Genomic DNA, 21,544 nt, shown 5'->3' with positions numbered 1-21,544 from the left:
AACTGGGAGGTATTTTATCATTTCCTTCTCAAAATCATTTGACAAATGAAGAAACTGAAACTAACAAGTTGGAATGACTTGCCCAGGGTCACACAGCATTTGAACTGGGCCTCAGTTTACTACCCTGTAAAATTATAGAATCACTAAGGTTCTTCCCTCTTCTAATTAGACAATCCTATTAGAAATTTATGTAACAGAAAGAATTCTACAAGATAAGAAGATAAGACAGTATACAAAATCTATACCTGAAGTAATCCTCCTAACAAAGTTGGGTAGGCATTCAAGTTCAAAATACAAATGCAAAAAATAATTTTACTAAGTTTTTTGAAAAGGGAGAATTTTTTTTTAAATCTTACTGTAATAAATGAACAAATCCAAAATTTTGTCAATCATCTAACTGATCTATATACATATTACTAGACATACAATTTAAATGCTCATTTACCCATGAGTGATCAATAATCTATGATTAAACTCTGCCAGACTTTCATAAATGAATTTAAGATAAAGCTAAATTAGGGGATGAGGAGGTAAAATATTTCTCTAAAATGTAAGCACTGACAAGTCTGTTTTAACCAAAAACATTTCTTTCCCCAGAAGCAGTATCAGATTTCAAATCATACTACAAAACAGTAATCATTAAAACAATTTGATACCAGCTAAGAAATAATAATATAATTACTGCATATCTAATACCAGTAGTTATGACCACAGTAAAATAGTGGGGCAAGAACTCACCATTTAACAAAAGTTTTTGGGAAACGAGGCAGAGACCAACATCTCACACCACATACCAAGATAATGTCAAATATCAAAATGGGTACATGATAAATGGTGATGTACTAAGTAATTTAGGGAAGAAGGAATATGGAAAAATACCATCAGATTTATAGATGAGAAGTTTATGACAAATGAATAGACAAAAGAGCCATTCCCCAACAGGTAAATGTTAGAATTATCAATATAGTCACATGAAAAAAATGTTCTAAATCAATGATTAAGGAAGTACACATTAAAAACAACCCTGAAGTATCACCTCACACCTATCACATTGTCATTTCCTTTTCTGGCATATTAGCCAATGTAGAAAAATTGCACTAATGGTAGAACTATGAACTGATCCAACAATTCTATAGAACAATTTGCAACTATGTCCAAAGGGCTATCAAAATCCTTTGATTAGCAATACCACTACTAGATCTGTATCCCATAGGGAGCAAAGAAATAGGGAAAAGGCCTATATGTACAAAAAATATTCCTAGCAGCTCTTTTCATGATATCAAAAAAAAAAAAAAAAAAAAAAATTGAGAAGATGCTCATCAATTGTAGAATGGCTGAACAAGTTGTTATATATGAATGGAATGGAATGGAATATTACTGTGCTATAAGAAATGATGAACAGACAAATTTCGGGGGAAAAAAAGTGGGCAGAATCAGAAAAACATTATACACAGTAACAGCAGTATTGCAATGATGACAAACGGTGAAGGACAAGGCTACTCTGATCAATACAATGATACAAGATAACTCCAAAGGACCCATGATGAAATGTTATCTGCCTTCAAAGAGAGAACTGATGAATCAAGTACAAATCAAGGCATACTTTTTTCTACTTTTTCTTGCCTTTTTTTGGAGAGGAAGAGGAGGGGTACTTAAACATGCCTAATGTGGAAGTTTTTTGCATAGCTTCACATGAATAATTATTATGATTTTGCTTGCCTTCTCAATTAGTGGGGGAGAATTTGTCATTAAAAACTTACAAATAAGTATTCAAAATAAATCATAAAGGAGAGACCTGCCCTTTCCCTAGAGAAACTGACAAATTGGCCCATTACTTTTTCAATTCAGCCTTTCTTTGGGATAGAAAAATCTCTCCTATCCTATGAAAAAGGTTTTCTTACAGTTCAGTAATATATAACATCATCCAAGAATTAATTCTGTATCATATGAATAAAGGCATTACTTAAAAGGATAAAAAAAATAAACTCTAGACCTACAGTCCTGAATACAGTTGGTCATTTCTAGCTACAGAAAATGAACTAGTTTTAGACATCCACACAATCTGTAATTGTCAAATAATTCTATCCTTGTAAATGACAATTTACAATTAAATAATAATTTAAAAATTAAAAATAATAAAATAATAAATAAATTAAAATTAAAATGTTCAACAAATGGTATTTCAGGCTGAGTCTGCCTGTAAAGCAAGGAGGAAAATTATTAACGCTACCCATTCTCCAGACTGTATTTGGACCTTGCCTAAAGTCATACAGTAGTACAAGATTAGCAAGCCCTAATGAAACCATACCTGGCTTTAAGACTACAACAAGGGAAAAAGGAAATGGCCTCCTATTTGTTGAGAAGAGTGTTGTGATACTCATCTAACACTCAAATAACAAACAATAGTCTACACACCCAAAAAAAAAAAAATTACACACACACACACATATATATATATATCCAGAATGAGTAATTAGCCCCAAGAGCACACAAAGTAAGGGCTGTAAAAAGTGAATGAGAACAAGATTGTAATGATAACTGTTACTTAGTCAAAGGATTTTTCTACAACTCATACATACAAAAAATACCAAGTATTTCAAAAAATAATAAGTATCTCTCTAAAATCAAAAGCCACCATTATATCATGAGCAAATGCTTCTTTATCAATCAAAATACAGAAGTCAAGTTTGCTACTTCCCCACTATTATTTGGCATAATTTAATAAACAAAGGAGACAAAAATACCTCAACACCATTTTATATAATACCCAAATCCAGAAGGCAAAAGTACATAAAATTGGAATTAATCAATCACATACTACCAAAGCACTTTCAATCTCTATGAAGAACTTATGTTCTTCATAGAAATATGTCCTTTTTACTAAAGGACATAGATAGCATTTCTAGACCTCAAATGATAAAGAGAAATCATTAGAACTATTTTGGTCCTGGTTTAAAATTTACTGTGAATAAAGCCTATTTAAGACCTAAAGACTAGATAAGGAAAACCAAAAATAACTGTAATCCAGTATTTGAAAAAGCAAATTGCCTAGGAAACAATTTCCCATTTGACAAGAAGTTCTGAGAAAATCAGAGAGTACTCTTGAAAAATTTTTAGTTTAGAACAGCATCTTGTACCATATTTTAAAATAAATTCAAATGAACATTTCCCTAATAAAGTTAGCCTGGGGGCAGCTAGGTGGCGCAGTGGATAGAGCACCAGCCTTGAATTCAGAAGGACCTGAGTTGGAATTTGCTCTCAGACACTTAACACTTCCTAGCTGTGTGACCCTGGGCAAGTCACTTAACCACAGCCTCAGGAAAAAAAGTTAGCCTGTCAATGAGTATTTATTAAACACCTATTATATGTCCAAAAAACGATAAGAAAGCATCTGTCCTCAAAAGTCCAGTCTAATGAAGCAGACAATACCTCAAAACAACTATGTACAAACAAGATACTGGCAGGATAAACTGTGGATAATCACAGAGAGAAGATATTAAGATTAAGGGGTACTGAGAAGGCTTCTTAGAACAGAAGGTGTGACTATAACTGAGGCTTTAAGGAAGCCAGTATATTTCAGCCAAGAACGCATCTTAGACATCAGGGGCAGCCAATGAAAGCAGTTTTGGGAAACTGTCTTGTGTGAAAAACAGTAAGGTAGTTAATGTCACTGGCTCCCCAATACTGGCTGTATCATCCCAGAGTGCCTGAAATAAGATACAAGTGTGGAAATGAAGGAAAATAAGTTATGAAAGGCTCTGAACACAAAGGGATATTATATTTGATTTTGGAAGAGATAGGAAGCCAGCTACTGGAGTTTATTGAATGTGACCACTTTGGTAGCTAAATGGGAGGACAGACAAAAGTAGGGAGAGACTTGAAGCAAGGAGATTAATCAGTGTGGGATAAATATATGTATCAAATAACTAATCTTAGCAACATAATGATCTAAGACAATTCTGAAGGTTTTGTGATAAAAAAAAAAATGCTATCCACCTCCAGAGAAAAAAATGAAGTCTGAATGCAGGCAAAGCAGTGTCACATTTTTGCATCGCTATTTTGCACACTGTAGCAAAATGCTTCACAAATACTATCTACTCAAATATTAATTGATTTAAGCCTTATTAAATTCCCTCCAAATTTTCCTATGCATAAAATGGGAAACTGCCTTCCATCAAGTGCCTTCCAGGAACTTAGAAAACCTTGGGGCAGAGCAAGGGGAGTGTCAACCAATACACCAAAAAGGAAAAAGTCAAAGTGAGATGATTTGGGTTCTTATCTAGGGCTCTCTCCCATAATACCTTTGTGATGGACCTTAGACAAATGACTTGCCTACACTATGTCTCAGATTCTTCATGTACACTGAGAATCTCTTCAGTCCTATTTCTATGATTCTATGAGCACTAAATTACATTATGCAGGTTGGATAAGAACCTTTTCTTTCCTCCCCCAGCTACGAGTACCCTCTCCCAACTTTGCCTTTTATTTGGTACATACAGATGGATGTTTCTCTCTTAATAAAATGTTGCCTCCTTGAGGGTAGGATTTTTCTTTTTATCCCCAGCTGTCAAACACATAAATGCATAAGTAAATATTTTTGAAGAGGGAACATGGTATGGGGATACAGTAATGAAAACTCTGGTTCAAGTTTCTCTGCCAAGACACCAACTATGTGACACTGTGCAAGTCACTTAACTGCTAGACCCAAGTAACTCTCCAAAGATATCTAAGCTTAGGTGCTTATCTGCACTGGCACATGGAGTTCTTCATCAGGACTTAGTCAAACAATAGTAAATAAACATTTATTAGGCAATCAGTATGTACCAGGCATTGTATTGGGGAGGCAAAGGTAAAGATACAGTCCCTGCCCTAAAATTCACATTCTAATGGGAGCAAAATGACACATGCCTAATAAAGAATGAAATAGAGTGTAAATGGGAAGTAAATTAGGAAACCACAAATACAATCCAAAAAAATATATAAAACATCTTTGTAAGGCATTACAAGTTCTATTATTCCCACTTTATAGATGAGGAAACAAACTTCCAAAGTTTAATGGCTTGTCCAAGAACAGAGTAATGAATCATTCAATCCCAAAGCCAACTTCTTTCCACTAAACTATACTTCCTCTCTAAGGGGAAAAAGAACTCATGAGGAATTTTGCAAAGTCTTCCTTTTCAGGAAGCCACTAACAGACTGAAAAACATCCAGGAGGGCAATGAGCCTGGCAAAACTCCATCCCCTAAAAGTTAGCAGAACAAGAGATGGACTCTAGAGAAGAATGAAAGGGGCACATGATTTCAACACTTGTCCTGCTTGGCACCAAAAGCAGAACTAGAAATACTGGAATGAGAGAGGGAGGGAGGAAAGAACGGGGAAGGGAAAGAGGAATCTTGCTAAAATTCTAAAACAGATTTTTAATAAATGTAAAAGAGGAACCCAGGGAAGAGTTCCTAACAATTAAGACAATTCACAAACACCAGTACATCCTCACTAAGGTCATTCAAGGAGAAGCTTTTTGTTGGAGATGTTGTAAAGAAGTACTGTCAGTAAGAAGTTGAGGTTAAATGGCCTCAGAAACCCCTAAGATAATGTATGGAACCCAAACTCCCACATCTTTTAAGTCCATGGAATTATCATAACCCTGTAGAAATGATCAAAGCACTGAACTCGGCTCTTTTCAGCAGTGAGGTGATTCAGGCCAATTCCAACAGATTGTGTGAGAGAGAACCATGTGATCCCAGAGAGAGGACTATGGGCACTGAAGGTGGATCACAATATAGTATTTCCATCTTTGTTGTTGTTTGCTTTCTCATTTTTTTCTTCCTTTTTGATCCGATTTGTCTTGTGCAGCATGATAAATGTGGAACTAGGTATAGAAGAAATGTACATGTTGAACCTATATTAAATTACTTGCCATCTAAGGGAGGAGGTGGGAAGAAGGGAGGAAGAAAAATTTGAAACAAGATTTTACAAGGATGAATGTTGAAAACTATCTTTGCATTTTAAGCCACCTTACTCAAACTAATCCAAGCAATCGGCCCAATGTCACATAGGTTATATGTTCACCATTTTGGCCTTGGTAAGGCATGAAATTTTTTTTACAAAGGTTTTCAATATGGGTTTTAAAAATAGGATGTTCCCAAAGTCTCAGGACTATTTTAAACTTCAACTGCAATTTAAAATTGCACTGAGACTTTTAGAATGATGTATGTAATTCAATTAACTCAAACATCCAATTCTCTGAGTATTCTAACCATATACCTACATTTCCTAGGTAACACACTATGCAGAAGTTCTGGCAATGATAAAATTTTCTAAAAGTTTGCATTAGATGGTACCATGAATAGAGCACCAACCTTGGATTCAGGAGGACTAGAGTTCAAATCCAATCTCAGACACTTGACATAAGCTATGTGAATCTGGACAAGTCACTTATGGCCACAATGGACACACACACACAAATAATAATAATAATAGTAATAATAAAAATAAAGGAAAATAAAAGCATATACTATAAACAAAAATAAATGCAGTATTTTTTATTGGGAAACAATAGAATTCTCCTATACTTCCACTCACCATACACACTTTTAGATTTTAAGACAGTCAACCTTAGAGAATATTCTTCATTTCTAAATTCAGAAGAAATACATGCTTTACTGATTTCATCTACTTGTAATGGATAAATTAATATGAAAATGGGGGGATGGGAAAATCTATTTCTCAAGCAATATTTATCTCCCTAGAGCTAGACACCTTTAGCTTCTCTGTACAAAAATCACAGGTATTACATATATGGATATATGTATGTATCTATAGAGATCTTTTTCTCTCATCCTTCAATATTTTAATTCCTAATTCATATATGGAATACGCATTTTCTAGAAAAATATTTATCTATTTCATTGAAGTAAAATATGCTACTATCTCTAAAATATGCAATTTATCAGGAAGCAGTTATTTGAGCTATATGAGTACTAAGTTTCAAACAGATCAAAAGAACAAAAGAAGCATAAGAAATCTCTGAAAACCTCCTGCTTTAAGAGGTATCTATAGGTATCTAATGTTGTGGTGACTAATGCCCAGCAGCCTACTTCAGTGTATAAGTGTGCAGAAGTATTACACCTCTCCAGGTTACAGGAGTGGATTATCTACCATTCAAAACATAAGCAATACATCTCACTAAAGATATTTGACCCCATCCATTTAATTCCCTCCTACTGTGAAGACTGTCTTAATCAGGATTTAAATGTCTTCCTTTATAAGTTGAATCTGTGCTTGGTTTTATTTGCTGGATTTTTATGATCAAAGAAATATATTTGTAAAAATAAGACAAGATTGATAGAATAGTGTTCATTCACTGAAACTCTATTTATAGGAATAAGCCTCTCAGAACCACTGTTTCTTACAAACAGATCTAGGTTATCTGACTTAGTCCATAAGAAATAAGATACCCACAGGAAAACATTAAAAGACACACTGACAACAGATTGACGAAGAACTATAAAAATTAAGACTTCTCAAACTCCATATCTTGAAACCACTGATATAATCACTCATTACAACATAGTACAGCCACATATTTCTAAAAACCAAATAGCATCCATTTCTATCCATTTGGGGCTGTCAAGAAACAACTACATGGCTCCCTAAGTAGTCTCTCGATTTGTATTTGAGAAAGGTTAAATCCCCATCATAGCAGGCATCGCCCCCCACCCTGAAAATGACAGAACTAGACATGCAAACCAGAGCTTCTGAGTGCCCATTCCATCTCCATCCACTCCAGATCAGTTCAGAATCCTCCTTAAGAAAGCAGTAAAGTATAATACATACTTTGTCCACTGTCCTCTCTCCTCTTAAATCCTACCTCCTCTTTAAAGTCTATTTTAAATCCCATCCTTCCTCCCTCTCAAATTTCAAATTTTACAGAATTGTTTTCTGTAATTCCTAACTATGTTGACATCTTACTCCCATTAGTTTTTAAAAAATCAATTATCTAAGTTTTGACAAATAGCTGTTATATAAAATTAAAACTCTAGAAATTTAACACCTAATGTTACAACTCCAGTGAAGTTAAGTAACTCACTCAAAGTCACAAAGTAACTAAGCAGTTGTCCTTCATTCAGACCCAGAGCTTTCTACAACCATGTCCTCCAGACTCACTAGGGCAGGACCATTCCACAAGGAATGGGCACTTTAAAACTCCTTTAAAAAGTTAAAAGTTAAAACTCCTTTAAAAGTTAATGAAAAACCAGAACTTGGAGGGGAGGACAGGAAGAAGATTGGGAGAGGGTGCTCCCATCTGAGAAAATTCAACTGGGCCGAACATGCCTCATTTTCCAATCATTCCAAATAACTGAGTGATTGTTCATTAGCTAGAGAATCTGCAACTCTCCTGGACATCAGCAGCATTTATCAAAGGCATTCATCCCTCCATTCCAAAATCCTTTCTTGAATTCAGCAGGCACCCATAATAATGTTGGCAAACTACAGTTTAAAACTGGCACCTGGGGGCAGCTAGGTGGCACAGTGGATAGAGCACCAGCCCTGAATTCAGGAGGACCTGAGTTCAAATCTACTCTCAGACATTTAACACTTCTCCTAGCTGTGTGACCCTGGGCAAGTCACTTAATCCCAGCCTCAGGGGGGAAAAACAAAAACAAAAACAAAAAACAAAAACAAACAAACAAAAAAAAAAACCTGTCACCTGAAATGATTCCAAATGGCCAAGAATCATATGTAAAGAATCTGGAGGTCACTGGCAGCAGCTCACCTTCCAAGAGTGTTTATCCCTGGCTCCTGTCCAAACTTTTGATGCATTAAAATATGAAACCAATGCCATAGAAAGGGCTGAAATCATATCCTAAATATAGCCATTACCAAGATGCCCTCAAACTGGTGGGGAGATGCTTAACCACATAACAGGGTCATAAAGTGATTCCCATTCAGGCTTTACTACACCCTTGGCCCCTTAACTAAACTACGCTCAGGCATGTGATCAGGGAGAACAACTCCCAAGCTGAATCTGGGTTAAGGCCAGCGTCTGTCAACACATCTCTCCTACAGCACTAGCTGCCCCCAGTTTGGCAGGATGACCCCATGACCAGAAAAAGGACGTTAAGACCTGCCAATACAACAGTCATGTCTAGCTTCATCACATCCTTGGCCCTATATTTAAACTTTCCTTTCAGGAATACTATCTCAGACATGGTCATATTATCATACTTTCACACTAAGTATGCCACCTGTGTGTATCTCATTAGGCTACTCAACTAAAGAGAGTAACCCCAGAAGCCAGTGAATGGTGGATGGAGGGAATATGGGGATATAACATATCCCTTTGGCCCAGTCCTTCAAAAAAAATTAATCATGTTTAAGCAATATTTCTCACTTTATTGGGTCATCACATTAGTTCTTAGCAGGAAACTGTCTAAAGATATCAAAAAAGCACAATAAATATTCCATGAAAACACAATAAACCAAAGAGAACCATTTTCAAGATATCTATCAAACACTATTAAAATTTCTTAAGCAACTTTCAAAAATGACACCAGTTTCTCTCATCAAGAGATTTATATTTGCCCATCTATAAAATGAACAAGGCTTCCTTCCCTGCTTGAAAATTTTAGGTCCAAGTTTGAAATTTCCAAAAAAATAATCCCTACCTCCAAGTTTCTACCACAAAATTTCTCAATTCGTTGATTAACTGAGTTCCTTTTTCACTGTCTACAGTTAATTTACCCCCCAAAGGGAACACTATTCTCTGGTTTCCCCCACTGCAATCACACACAAAAGTTTAAGTAAACAAGTAAATTCTGTCCTACATAATAATTTCTAGAAATAAACTAGATTTATCAAAGAAATACTTTGTGCCAGTTTATTGAACCAAGCACTGGTAATAAGTAAAGAGGCAAAACAGTCCCTATCCTCAAGGAACTGAACAATCTAATGTAGAGGTGAGAGGGAGAGAGAACTGAACATAAATAAAAAACAAGCTTTATACAGGATAAATAAGAAATCATCAATAGAGCAGAAGATATGTAGAATTAAAAGAAGTTAGGCAAGGCTGTAGAAGGCATGATTTTAGCTGGGGCTTAAGGGAAGCCAAAAAAAAAGCATCAAGGTGAAAAAGAGAGAACTTGGGGTGGGAGTGTGGTGGGGAGACAAGAGGATGAGGGTGAAGTATTTTTTCTTTTCTCTGTAAAGTGTAATAACATTTGGTAGGAGTGGGGGTGGGATGGGGTACAGCCAGAGCTCTAGGTTAAGAAGGGGTTTAAATAAATGCCTAACAGAATACTTTGAATTTGATCCTAGAGGCAACAGAAGCCTAGAGTTTAAGTAGGGGAGAGTGACATAATTTTAAAATTACTTTCCTGGTTTAATAGTGGATGGATAGGAATGGGGTGAGACTTGAGGCAGACTCCACTTCCTTCCCACCACCTCCTCCCCAGAATACTGCAGTAGTCCAAGTAGGAGGTGATGAGGATCTGGACCAGAGGGACAGGAGTGTCAGAAGAGAAAGGGGCATATGTGAGATGTTGCCAAGGAGAAATCCACAGGCCTTGGTAGGAGGTGGTGAGGAATCCAGGATGATTTAACAAGCCTCAGGGAGATAGAAGGTCAGCAGAGAAGCTGGATGAAGAAAAGGTAGATTTGAAAGCTATCAGCACACAGCTGAGAAATAGCCCCAATAATCCTCCTTATTGGAAGGTTTTAAAGAAATACCCAATATCTCTTCAATTCCAACCAATAAAGGTTTTTAAACTATTTGGTCTCTCAGAGATCTCTTTGCCTCTTGATTTTATGGGCCCTTCCTGACAAACATGACTAGCCTTAAAATGTGTTCTTTTCTCTCTTCTATCCAGCGAAATAGAGACCCTCTTCCTAGTCTGTTCCTCTCCTGATTTCTGCCCTTGCAGTTCCTCTTATTATCTAGCCTACTTTCCTCAGTGCACTGGCAGCTCAGCAATCTGGATAGATTTCCAGACCAAAGGCTCTACAAGAGCTCAGTACAGATCATCCATCCTCACTCTCCTTAACAATGTTTCCTAGGTATTCACAATATCCATTTGCCAGTTAAAAAAAAAAAAATCCAGTTTTCTTAAGACAACTATTTAAGACCTTCACTATTTTAGAAAGATGGTTTTCTATCCAAAAAAACACATTTTAAGCAGTTGCTTTAATGACAAACTCAAAGATATTCATTGATTTATTGAATTTGAAATTATTCCAATTGCAGTTATTGGGGAAAAAAACCACAACATTCCAATAATGGAGTATCATACCATGTTTGTGAGTGCGCAGAAATGGAAGTCATGCCAACTCAAAAAATTTAGTTGGTTAATCATCAAGTGGGCTAGATAGAAATGCAACAGAAGGATCAAAATAAAAAAGTTGATGCTGCTTCAATTCTACTCAGGCAGATGAGTCAATGATCTAATAAGGACTTTCTATCATTGATATCTATGATTCACTCTGCCTCCCATGGAATGTTTTTTTGCTCAGGGAAGAGACCTCAGTGAGAAAAACAACTCTGCAGTGAATCATCTGCAGAGCTAGCCAAAGGCTGCTAATAGATAGCAACTACTCCAGCTATAATAAGAATAAGACACTTTCTCCTTTAGTTGTACCAACCAAATTCTCATCTGTGTAATCACTTGAAGTGAATGACAAAAGGAGAAAAAAGGTTTAAAAATTATGCTCTGAAGAAAACTGTACATGAGAAAATGCTTGCAAAGCCATCCAAATAGCTGACAAATATAAAACCTCTCAAACTAGAGAATGGATTAATTTCCTTCAAATACATAAATGATTATAAAGAACATAATGGGAAAAAGAGAATCTTGAGAATTGGGATGCATCAGGCTAATTAAGTAGTAGCACTATATGTTCACGGAGACAACTGACCTTAAGCTGGCTAAAAAAATAAGCAAACCCCACTCTAAAATTAGGCTGAATTAATAAAAGCATATTATTTAAAACAAAGGAAAATAATCTCACTATAGGGTGCAAGTCAGTCTTATCTACACCATGTTTTAAGAGGGGAACTCTTTAAGAGCCCTTATGGATACTGAGAGGCGAGATGAAGAGCTATCATATTCTACTAGATATATATGCCAAAGGGATCAAAGACAACAGAACAAAAACAATTGTACAGTAGCTTTCTAATCTATCAAAGACTTGGATTTAAGAGGTGAGTGCCCACAAATTGAAGACTTGCAGAAAAAATCTTAGAATATGAATATAATGTAGTTTTATTACCCTACAAAATGAACCCTCACATGAAATGATGCAAAGTGAAATAAGCAGAACACCTCAGATAATGACTACAATAATATAAAGGAAAACACCTTTGAAAGACTTTCCAAATGCTGGTTGATGGATGCAATGGACCAACAACAACATGGCATGAAGTTATTGTCTTTTTTTTTTTTTTTGACACAGGTATTCATTTCTAAAATGAAATTTTTTAAGTGTATCTTTTTTTTAAGTATGATCTATTTAGTTCAAGATTTTAGGAGACAGGGGCAGCTAGGTGGCGCAGTGGATAGAGCACCAGCCCTGAATTCAGGAGGACCTGAGTTCAAATTTGACCTCAGACACTTAACACTCCCTAGCTGTGTGATCCTGAGCATGTTACTTAACCCCAGCCTCAGAGAAAATAAATTAATTAATTAATTTAAAAAAAAAAAAAAAAGATTTTAGGAGACGTGTATACTGTTTTAAGGTATGCAAAGCATTTTAAATAGTTATTAAAATCTGAGTCTTACAAGTAGTAAGTACTGTATAATATTCCCATTTTACAAATAAAGAAGTTGAGACTGGAGAGATTGACAGCTATATTGGAATTGAGTTATTCCTGACTCCAAGGTCTCAAATCACCAAATTAAAATTTAATCTTTTAAAAAATTTTTCCCCCTGAGGCTGGGGTTAAGTGACTTGCCCAGGGTCACACAGCTAGGAAGTGTTAAGTGTCTGAGACCAGATTTGAACTTGGGTCCTCCTGAATTCAAGGCTGGTACTGTATCCACTGTGCCACCTAGCTGCTCCAATCTTTTAAAATTTTAATCTTTAGTGCACAATTTGTAGAAGTCCAACAATAAAAATAAAGCATTTAAAAGTTTCTCTAAAAATAAAAAAATCTCATTCTAAAAGAAGTAAATTTCTAACTTTCAAATATACCCAAGGCCTAACACAATGCCTGGCACACATAGGAAGTGCTTACTGATTGATTCTACACTATTTCTCTTCCTTTAAGTCTCCCACCTTCTCTTGTATCACTCTTGATACATTTTCCCAAACATTTTCTGGCCACATATCATTACTCCTTCAGAAACTTTTGGCTCTATACTGCCAAAAGGAAAACATACATAACTCCTTAGGTTCCTAGCACTTTAGGTTCCTCTACAACCTTGTTCCAACCTATTTTGCAGCCTAATTTCCCATGATTCTACATCCCTATTCAACGGGACTCCAAGCTGCCACCTGACCCTGAACATTCTGGCAGACTGCCAAAGTCTCAGAATCTTTTCCTATCTCTATCAAAATCTTCTTCAAAGTTTCATAAAGTGCCACCTCTCCCAGAATAACCCTTCCTTAATCCCACCACCACCACTAAAACCATCCTCAGTTTCACTTTTCCTTCAGAGCTTTTTGTCTAGATGTCTTCTTTGCCTCTATTGTCTTATCTTCAATTGTACTTCTTCTGGGCACATAATGATAAGCTTCCTAGAAGCCAACTCCTTGGAGTAGGCACTGTCTATGCTGATTCACATATTCCCAGTATCCAGCACTTGTTGAAAGGATCAAAATAAAATTCTCCCTCCTTCCCAACTTGCAAGGACAGCACCAGACTTCCCTAGCCTCATATGGAATTCTTCATTCTCACACCACTTAGCCACATATTTAATCTGTCTCCTCTCCATTCCCAGATCTCCTCAATTGTCATCAACGTTCTACAAATATGGTTACCCTATCTCAAATTGTTTGCCACCTCCAAATCATTTACCTGCAGCAGCCAAAATAGTTTTTCTTCAGCCCGTCACTGAGAGACAAAAGGGAATAAGTAAGCCATTTACTATGTCCAAGGTAGTGTGCCAAACACTTTATACATGACATCACAATAAAATAACCTGACCCCTTTCTACCTTTTCAGTCCCCTTACACTACACCCTCTTCCATGTATTTCCCTCTAATATTACCTTCCTTTCACCCATTGATGACAATGGAATGTACAGTGGTCCATGAAGAGCAATTTCTAAAGATTTTGACTCAGATTGTCAACATGGTAAAGGCTATGAACCCTCTGAGAGAATGTTTTTAAATGTATAAGAAAATACCAAAAGAATTACCAAAAAAAAAAAAAAAAAAGATCAAGGATCTCATGAAAATAAGGCACAAAGAGACCTTGACGAGAAAAAAAAAGACTACCTCCTCTGAAAGCAGGGTTAAGAAGGGATGAGGGAAGATGAGAGGCTATTTGGAGACCTCAGAGAAGTGATATGGGGACAAGAGTTCCTGGCAATAGTACCGTTTTTTCAAGCAACAGTCATGTCTAAGTCATCACTTAATGACTCCAATTAGCTTCTTTACTCAGTTTAGAATGCTTTTTAGCTTTTAGTGTGATAGATACAGAAGAGGATTTAAACATACTGGTCAGGTAGAATGAGGAATCCATAATCAACAACATATAAAGAGACCAGAGATAGGAAGGGCTAGCACAATAAACTCACTGAGGAGACTATAGTAGATCAGTTATCAAGAGATTTGGAAAAGGCAAGTTACATGGAAATAGTGGAGAATCCAGACCAAGCAAATCAGTTCATTTTTAGGCAACTCGTTTTAAGGAGTTGACAAAATGTACTACAGACAAAGACTAGAAGTAAAAATTTGGGTTTCATTTACTTAGAGATAACCATGTAAATGGACAGGGCTTCAGAAGGCAGAAAAAGACAAATATAAAACAAAAAAACAAAGTGACTGGAGAAGGCAAGAAGGGCTCTGCAAAGGAAAAATCAAAGTGGAAAGTATCACAAAAGAAGTCAAAAGGAATATCTATTTTAATTTTCTTTAGTGACAAAGGCAACAAAGAGGCGCAGAAAAATTAAGAGAACACTACTTGGGTTGTCTAACAGGAAGCACTGGTCACTTGGGCATGATGAGTTTCGAGGAGGCCTGGTTAGATAACCACTCTCCCAGTCCTGGGCCTTTAGCAGACGGCAAAGTCCATGTGCTGCAGCAGTAAGAAAATGATACAACAGCCAAGTAAGCAAATCCAATTTTGCTGCCAGCAATGTAGAAGAGACAGTCCCTCTTACTGGGCCCCTGCCACAGGGTGAAAGTCACTGATAACCTAGAGAGGCAACCAGAAGGGAAAGGCCCAGAGTCCACCATCCTGAGGATAATCTGAACCACTGCAGAAAGTTTAGCAAGAAGAGATGAGACAGATTGGTTAATGTCTTTCCTACAGAAGGATTGGACTTTCCTCACAGAGTGTAGAAACAAGAACAATGAGTCTAAGTTGCAAGAAGGTAAATTTAGGCTCCCTACTATTTAAACATGTGCAAGAATGGGATAGGCTAACCAAGCTAAGAGTCAGTTCCTACTCAGTGGAGGCATTCAAGCTTGCATAGGAGATCCATTTCTTGACACCCAGGGAGGTTTCCTTTTCAGGTATAGGCTAGACAAGATGACCATTAAAATCCTTTCCATCTCTAAAATCCAGGTGGGGAGATAAAAGTATAGATTATACCTTTCAAGCAGCTAAGCTATGAATGAGAATAGAAAAAGTATATCAGATAAAGCAGGGGTGGAGACAAGTAGTGGTTTGTTTGACTTTCAAAACTAGAGTGAGCTAGACCTACCTTAAAAGGAGAAGTAGATTATGTCTTAAGAAAAAGGAAGGCAAGAACTTGTTCAGTAGGTAGACTGAAAGTCAGTGATGATCTAGTCCAATGCCCATTTCAGAAAGACAAATGACTTACTTAAAGGTCACATTACTAAGACCCAAGGTCAATATTCTCTTACCACTAAACCTGCTTTAGCACATTCAACTGAGTTTTTATTCTCAACATATCAGCTCTCATGGATTTAATTACCATCTATACATTAATGATTCTCAAAACTATTTATCCTGTCCCAAACTGTCTAGCTGACTTCCAATTTCCAACTGCTTAATAAATGTTTATTGGTTGATTAATACAAAATTATGTAATTGGTCCTTGAAAGCACTAAATTTGGGGCATGTGATATTTAAATAAAATACCAAGAAAAGCTTTAATCCGATTTGTGACACTAACTTCTAAGTCCCAATTTTCACAATTTAATTTTCCTTCTCTAAACTTATTATCAGCCACCAAAAGAAGTCAAGAGTTAATCTGTATTTCAGTAAGAGTAAACCCATTTGAGCTCTGATTAAGGAGGGCACTCATAAAAATGGAGGTCAGCATCAGAAAATATTTTCTGAGTCACAGGGAGAGATTACTCACCATGCTCTATTCAACACAGCACGGTAAGGACACAACTGCTCACCATGTATTCATTAGAAAATCATGGCCTTTCCCTCAGAAGGAAGCAGAAGGCGGGCGGGGGAAAAGTCATACTTTCAGTTTTGTGTATAAGCCAGTGGGAGGCTGTATCTGAAACACCCTTGCATCCCCTCCCACAGCCTTAATTAGTCTTGAAGGGAAATATATGTTTCACATCATCTTCTTAGATTCTTTCCAAGTCCTGACAAGCATATGTGTGTCAGCCAAACAGAAAGTTGTTTTAAATTGATTTAACTAGGTTAGGGCTCCTATCTTAGAAATGGCCCTAGCACTGTTTTAAGAGAGGAGGGGAAAGGGAGAGGGGAAGAATGCCAACAGCCTAAAGAATAGCAGGATAAACTGATTATGAAATTTGACTATCCATTTAACATGAGAAAAGTTGTTTTGTCTTTCTCTCCTATAAATTGAAATCTCCATTTTCTAGGGACAAACCTGTCCAGACTTTGGAATGAGAAATGGAAGAAACTTGCAAATTCATCCAGTCTAGCCCTCTCACTTTACAAATAAGAAATTGAGTCCCAGAAATGACTTACCTAAAGACACTAACTGCTAAGCAAGTTAATAGCAAAGAGAAACCTACATCCAAATATGGATAACCATGTTTTGTTTGTAAAAATTAAAGCATGCTAAATCTGCCTTAATTCAAATTAATAATTCCATCAAAACATTTCAAAAATCATTCATTTTCTTCAACTTGGTGCTCACATGCTCACAAAATAACTTCAGGAGATTAGCATTCACAAAATTTTTCCTTAAAATCAGCTATTTGTCAACTGTTTGGACATGTTTACATATATTGTATTCAATTTATATTTTAACATATATAACATGTATTGGTCAACATGCCATCTGGGGGAGGGGGCGGGGAGAAGGAGGGGAAAAATTGGAACAAAAGGCTTGGCAACTGTCAATGCTGAAAAATTACCCATGCATATATCTTGTAATTAAAAAGCTATAATAAAAAAAAAAGATCAGCCATTTGTCTTTCCAAATGCTTTAGTTCTCAAACGCAGTTATCCAAATTGTAATAGAGAAGCCAAAAAAATGTAAAAAGTGCCACTTTGGATTAAGATTTGTAACATACTGTCTCCTGAACCTAATAATCTATTTGGGAAAGAGAAGAGCATATACAAAATCAGAATATGTCTTGTATTCTCCTACCACTCAGGAACCCAAAGTGAATATGCAGTGAAACTAAGAAATGTTTTGCTGACGTCAAACAGCTCTGGAAAGACGGCAACACACGAGTAGCCCACTGCTGCCAAATGAAGCCTGGGCCAGGGAGGGAAAAAGTCTGTAGTTCAGGGCCGTCCAACATTAGAAAGCCAGGGGACTGCAGTATTCAAAGGAGTTCTTCCTAACCCAGGAAGCCAAAAAGCCATGGATTGCACCACAGTTAGGTTGCAAATAACCTCTTCCCTTCACGACATAAAAAAAGACATATGGTCTCTTCAACCAAGCTTCTGGAAAGAAAATATGCCACTGACTCCAGATGACATTTCATTTTTGTAAAAATGAAACCCAGCAAGGCAAATTCAAATAACAGGATATTTCTTAAATTTATAAATAAATCAAATAGATCCCCCCCAAAAAAAACCACCTCTCAAAATGAAATACAAACATAAAAAATGGCATCAACATTTTAAAAAATACCACCTATTTTGTCTTTTTAAAAAGGCAACTGACCACAACTAGTATGCACCTGAAAGTAACTAGTACCATTTCCCGGGAAACATCTGTCTATAATCTTGTAAGATTAGGTGACAATGTTAAAAAAGCTTTTCTTATACTGCCAACAGAAAAATTTCCCCTCCCCCTCTGTCTATACTGTATACACAGACCCAAACACACCCAGAGCTGCCCTACAGGAAAAGCTGCATTAACTGCTTGAGTGCTGGTAGGCTCAACATCTCTCTGGAAATAGATGACCAAAAACAGCAGAGCTTTGGGGAGCCACAGCCCCACATTTGTAGCTGCATCTAAGAATCCTCAGCCAAAAGCACACGTTAGCCAGTTCTGCACAACCCCAAAGCAGGATCTTCCAAAAATTCATCCATACATACAAATGTGTTCTTCAGTTCCAAAAGAAGAATGGCCTATCAGGGATTTTCTTAGCTCAAGCTCCAACGTGTTAGATTCTACCAGTCATCTCCACCTGAGCCCCCCTCCCAGTTTCAAGTAAAATGTCACCAAAAACAGCTATCATTTGTTGCCATTTTACTTTCTATAATGTGCTCAATTCAGCTTATAGAGTCTAAGTAACATAAAATATTTCCAAGCCAAGGGTAAAGGAGTATTGTACCAACCACTGTGGTGGGTTCTACCAAGTGTGTGAGCCATCTGTAAATTTCCATTTGGTGAAAGAAAGCCTTTTCTAGTTTAAACGTAGCTGCTGTCCAGTCATGGGGGGCGGGAAGTGGGAGAGGTCATTTAGCACAAGGAGACAACACAAAACTGTTCTAAAATATAATCAAATAAAATGAAATGAGGAAACCCTGTTTACCTTAAAGAACAATCTGTAAGCCATAATACCACAGATTAAAAACAAGAACCATCTTAAATTTATCCAAATGGAAGATAAAATAGAGCTTTTATATAATGAATATTAAACAAATACTGGTAGGAGGAGCAGACATTGGGGAAAAAAGTCTTACGCATAAACACTGCTCTATTTCCCGAGAGAACGGGGGCAGGAGAAAAACACTTCAGAGGCATGCCCCGACTGCCCCAGGAGCCCACTACTCTCCTGCTGACCTCCACTGCCCAACACACTGACACAGAGGCAGCATCTCAGAAAGTTCAAAAACCCACATTTCAGCTGTGGAAATTTGTGAGCTCTTCGAGGGAAAAAATGTTTTTAACTTTTCCCCCTTTTATTAGTCAGTCTTCTGTCCATCCTCCTCCTCCCAACCCTGTGCTAAACTGTCAAGGCTGATGAGCCATCTTAGAAGCCAAATTCCCCTATTGCTTCTGCATTTTTCTTTTTTAAAAAAGGAATCGTGCCCACATGACTGAAGGGGAGGGGGGAGAGGAGGAGCAGAAAAGCAAGGGGGAAAATTATAAAAATAACTTCAACTGCCCAATTTCCCAGGCTGCCTGGGCTGCCGGGTACTCGGTGTGACTGAGGAGAGTGCGGTGCCCTGTCACTGGCCGCCCACCTCCGCCCCCATCACTCACCGCAGGGAGAGGACTAGCCAAAGGCCCAAGTAACCCCCCCACCAACCCGAGCCCCGCTGGGAGACCTCCTGGGTTAGCCCGGAGCCGGGGGTTGGGAGTTTGGGACCAGCCTGGGTTATTCTGGAAGGGGGGGGGAGCCGTAGGGGAGGTGGGGGGAACATTCTGGGCGTGGAAGGCGTGCAGGGTGGGGGGGCCACTGGCCAGGGACGAGGCAGAAACTGTTGGGTGTCTAGGGAATTGCGAGGGAGGGAGCGAGGAGCCCGAAGCAGGTAAAAAGCGAGAGGAATTAGGAAGAAAAGGGGTGCATGCATGGAATTGAGTTAAAATCCAAAGGGACAAAAGGCTGGTAACCCGTAAAGGGCGTCCCGGAGCCCAAGGGCTGTGGTGGGTTTTTTTTTTTTGGGGGGGGATCCAGGAGGGAATATCCAGAACTGAAGGGAGGGAGAGCGATGAGCGGGCAATTAGAGAGTAGGAGCTTAGAGAGGTCACCCAAGAAGGTTGGCTAGCACAGCCCTGGCACATAGCGGGCACTTAATAAATACCCCCCAGACCGACTGATTCAATGGAATCGCAGGGTTAGCGGACCTCCGAGGGGTCCCGAGAGCCCAGCGGTGTAGCCACAAGTTTCGTCGCGGGGGGGGGACGAGGTGCTCAAGGGCACGCGGGGGTTGGCCCGGGCGGCCCGGCAGAGGAGCCGGGGGAGTTCGGGAGCCAGGAGCGCCAGGGCTGGCTGCGGGCACAGCGGGGAACCCGGGGCACGGGCTCGGCGGAGAGCGTGCAAGTTTGGGGAGGCGGTGGTCCCGGAGTCGGGGGGGCGCCCCCGAGTCCGGGGCGCACAGAGGGGTGCCGGGACACAGATCGCAGGAGAGGGGGCCGGGAGGGGAGGGGGCGCGGGGCCCGCGGGGTCGGAGGAGGGACAAGCCCGTATGAGCTCACGCAGCGAGGCCGGGACGCGGATACTCACATAGACCGGCAGGGGCCACGGGTACACGGCGGGCTCGGCTCCCACGGGCGACTTGAGCCTCAATTCCAGCTTCTCACCCATGATCGCGAGCGCGGCCGCCGCTGCACCATACTAGTGGGCGCGGGCGCGGGCGCGGGGCGGGCGCAGCGGGGCCGGCGGGCGGGCGACCACGGGGACGGTTGGCCGAGGGAGGGCGGCTGGGGGCGGGCGGGCAACGAGGGAGGAGGGGCGCGAGGGGGGGCGGAGGCCCGGGAGGCACGGCCGGCGGCGGCGGCGGTGGCGACGGCGGCGCAGGCGGCGGCGGGGCTGCGGGCTCTCTCCTCCCCTCCCTCGCTCCTTCCCCGGCTGGCTCGCTGGCTCTTTTGTAGTTACAGCCCCCGGGTCTCCAGCGCCGCCGCCATCTTGGGCCGGCGTGAGGCGAGCACAATGAGCCAGGGGCTGGGCGAAACCACTCCTCCGACGCGAAGGGGCGGGGCCGAGCGGCACGCACGGCCCCGGAGGCCCGCCCCCCTCCGCCGCGCTCTCCTTCCCCCGCCCCCTTAGGCTCTCCCTTCCTGTCCTCAGCTGCCCTCCCCCCTCCCTTCCCGCGGCCGGCCGGGGGACGCCTGCAGGAGCTGCAGAGCTGCTCCTCTTCTCCACCGCTTGCAGAAGGGGGGGCGGGGGTGAAATCTACACACTCCCTCCGCTGCGCCTTGAAAGCCTCCTCCTTTTCCAAATGGGGAAACTGAGGCCGGGGAGTGGCAAAGGTCCCTGCGGGGCGGGAAGGAAGGCGCAGTCTTGGGGGTTCCTCACCGACTGCTCCCCCCTCTGCGTCAAAGCCATCCAAGCTAGGGGGGCGCTGAGAGCTGAGTCA

General features: G+C 39.7%; 1 protein-coding gene across 7 annotated transcripts in view; it reads right to left on the bottom strand.

Annotated features, from left to right (window-relative positions):
• The window catches only part of DOT1L (DOT1 like histone lysine methyltransferase), a 111,415-nt gene extending 90,503 nt beyond the window's left edge, over nucleotides 1-20,912 (bottom strand). The window contains exon 1 of one of the 7 annotated variants that reach the window (XM_074303874.1): nucleotides 20,692-20,912. In XM_074303874.1, the coding sequence (XP_074159975.1) occupies nucleotides 20,692-20,772 (81 nt within the window). In that variant the 5' untranslated portion in view covers nucleotides 20,773-20,912. The remainder of the gene's footprint in view (nucleotides 1-20,691) is intronic. The other 6 variants (XM_074303883.1, XM_074303893.1, XM_074303913.1 and 3 more) reach the window with 6 other exon arrangements.
• Nucleotides 20,913-21,544: the final 632 nt, after the last annotated feature.

This window comes from Sminthopsis crassicaudata, chromosome 1 (genome assembly GCF_048593235.1).
Source record: "Sminthopsis crassicaudata isolate SCR6 chromosome 1, ASM4859323v1, whole genome shotgun sequence".
NCBI lineage: Eukaryota > Metazoa > Chordata > Mammalia > Dasyuromorphia > Dasyuridae > Sminthopsis > Sminthopsis crassicaudata.
Note: the sequence above shows the minus strand (reverse complement) of the source record. Positions and strands in the feature narration are given on the sequence as shown.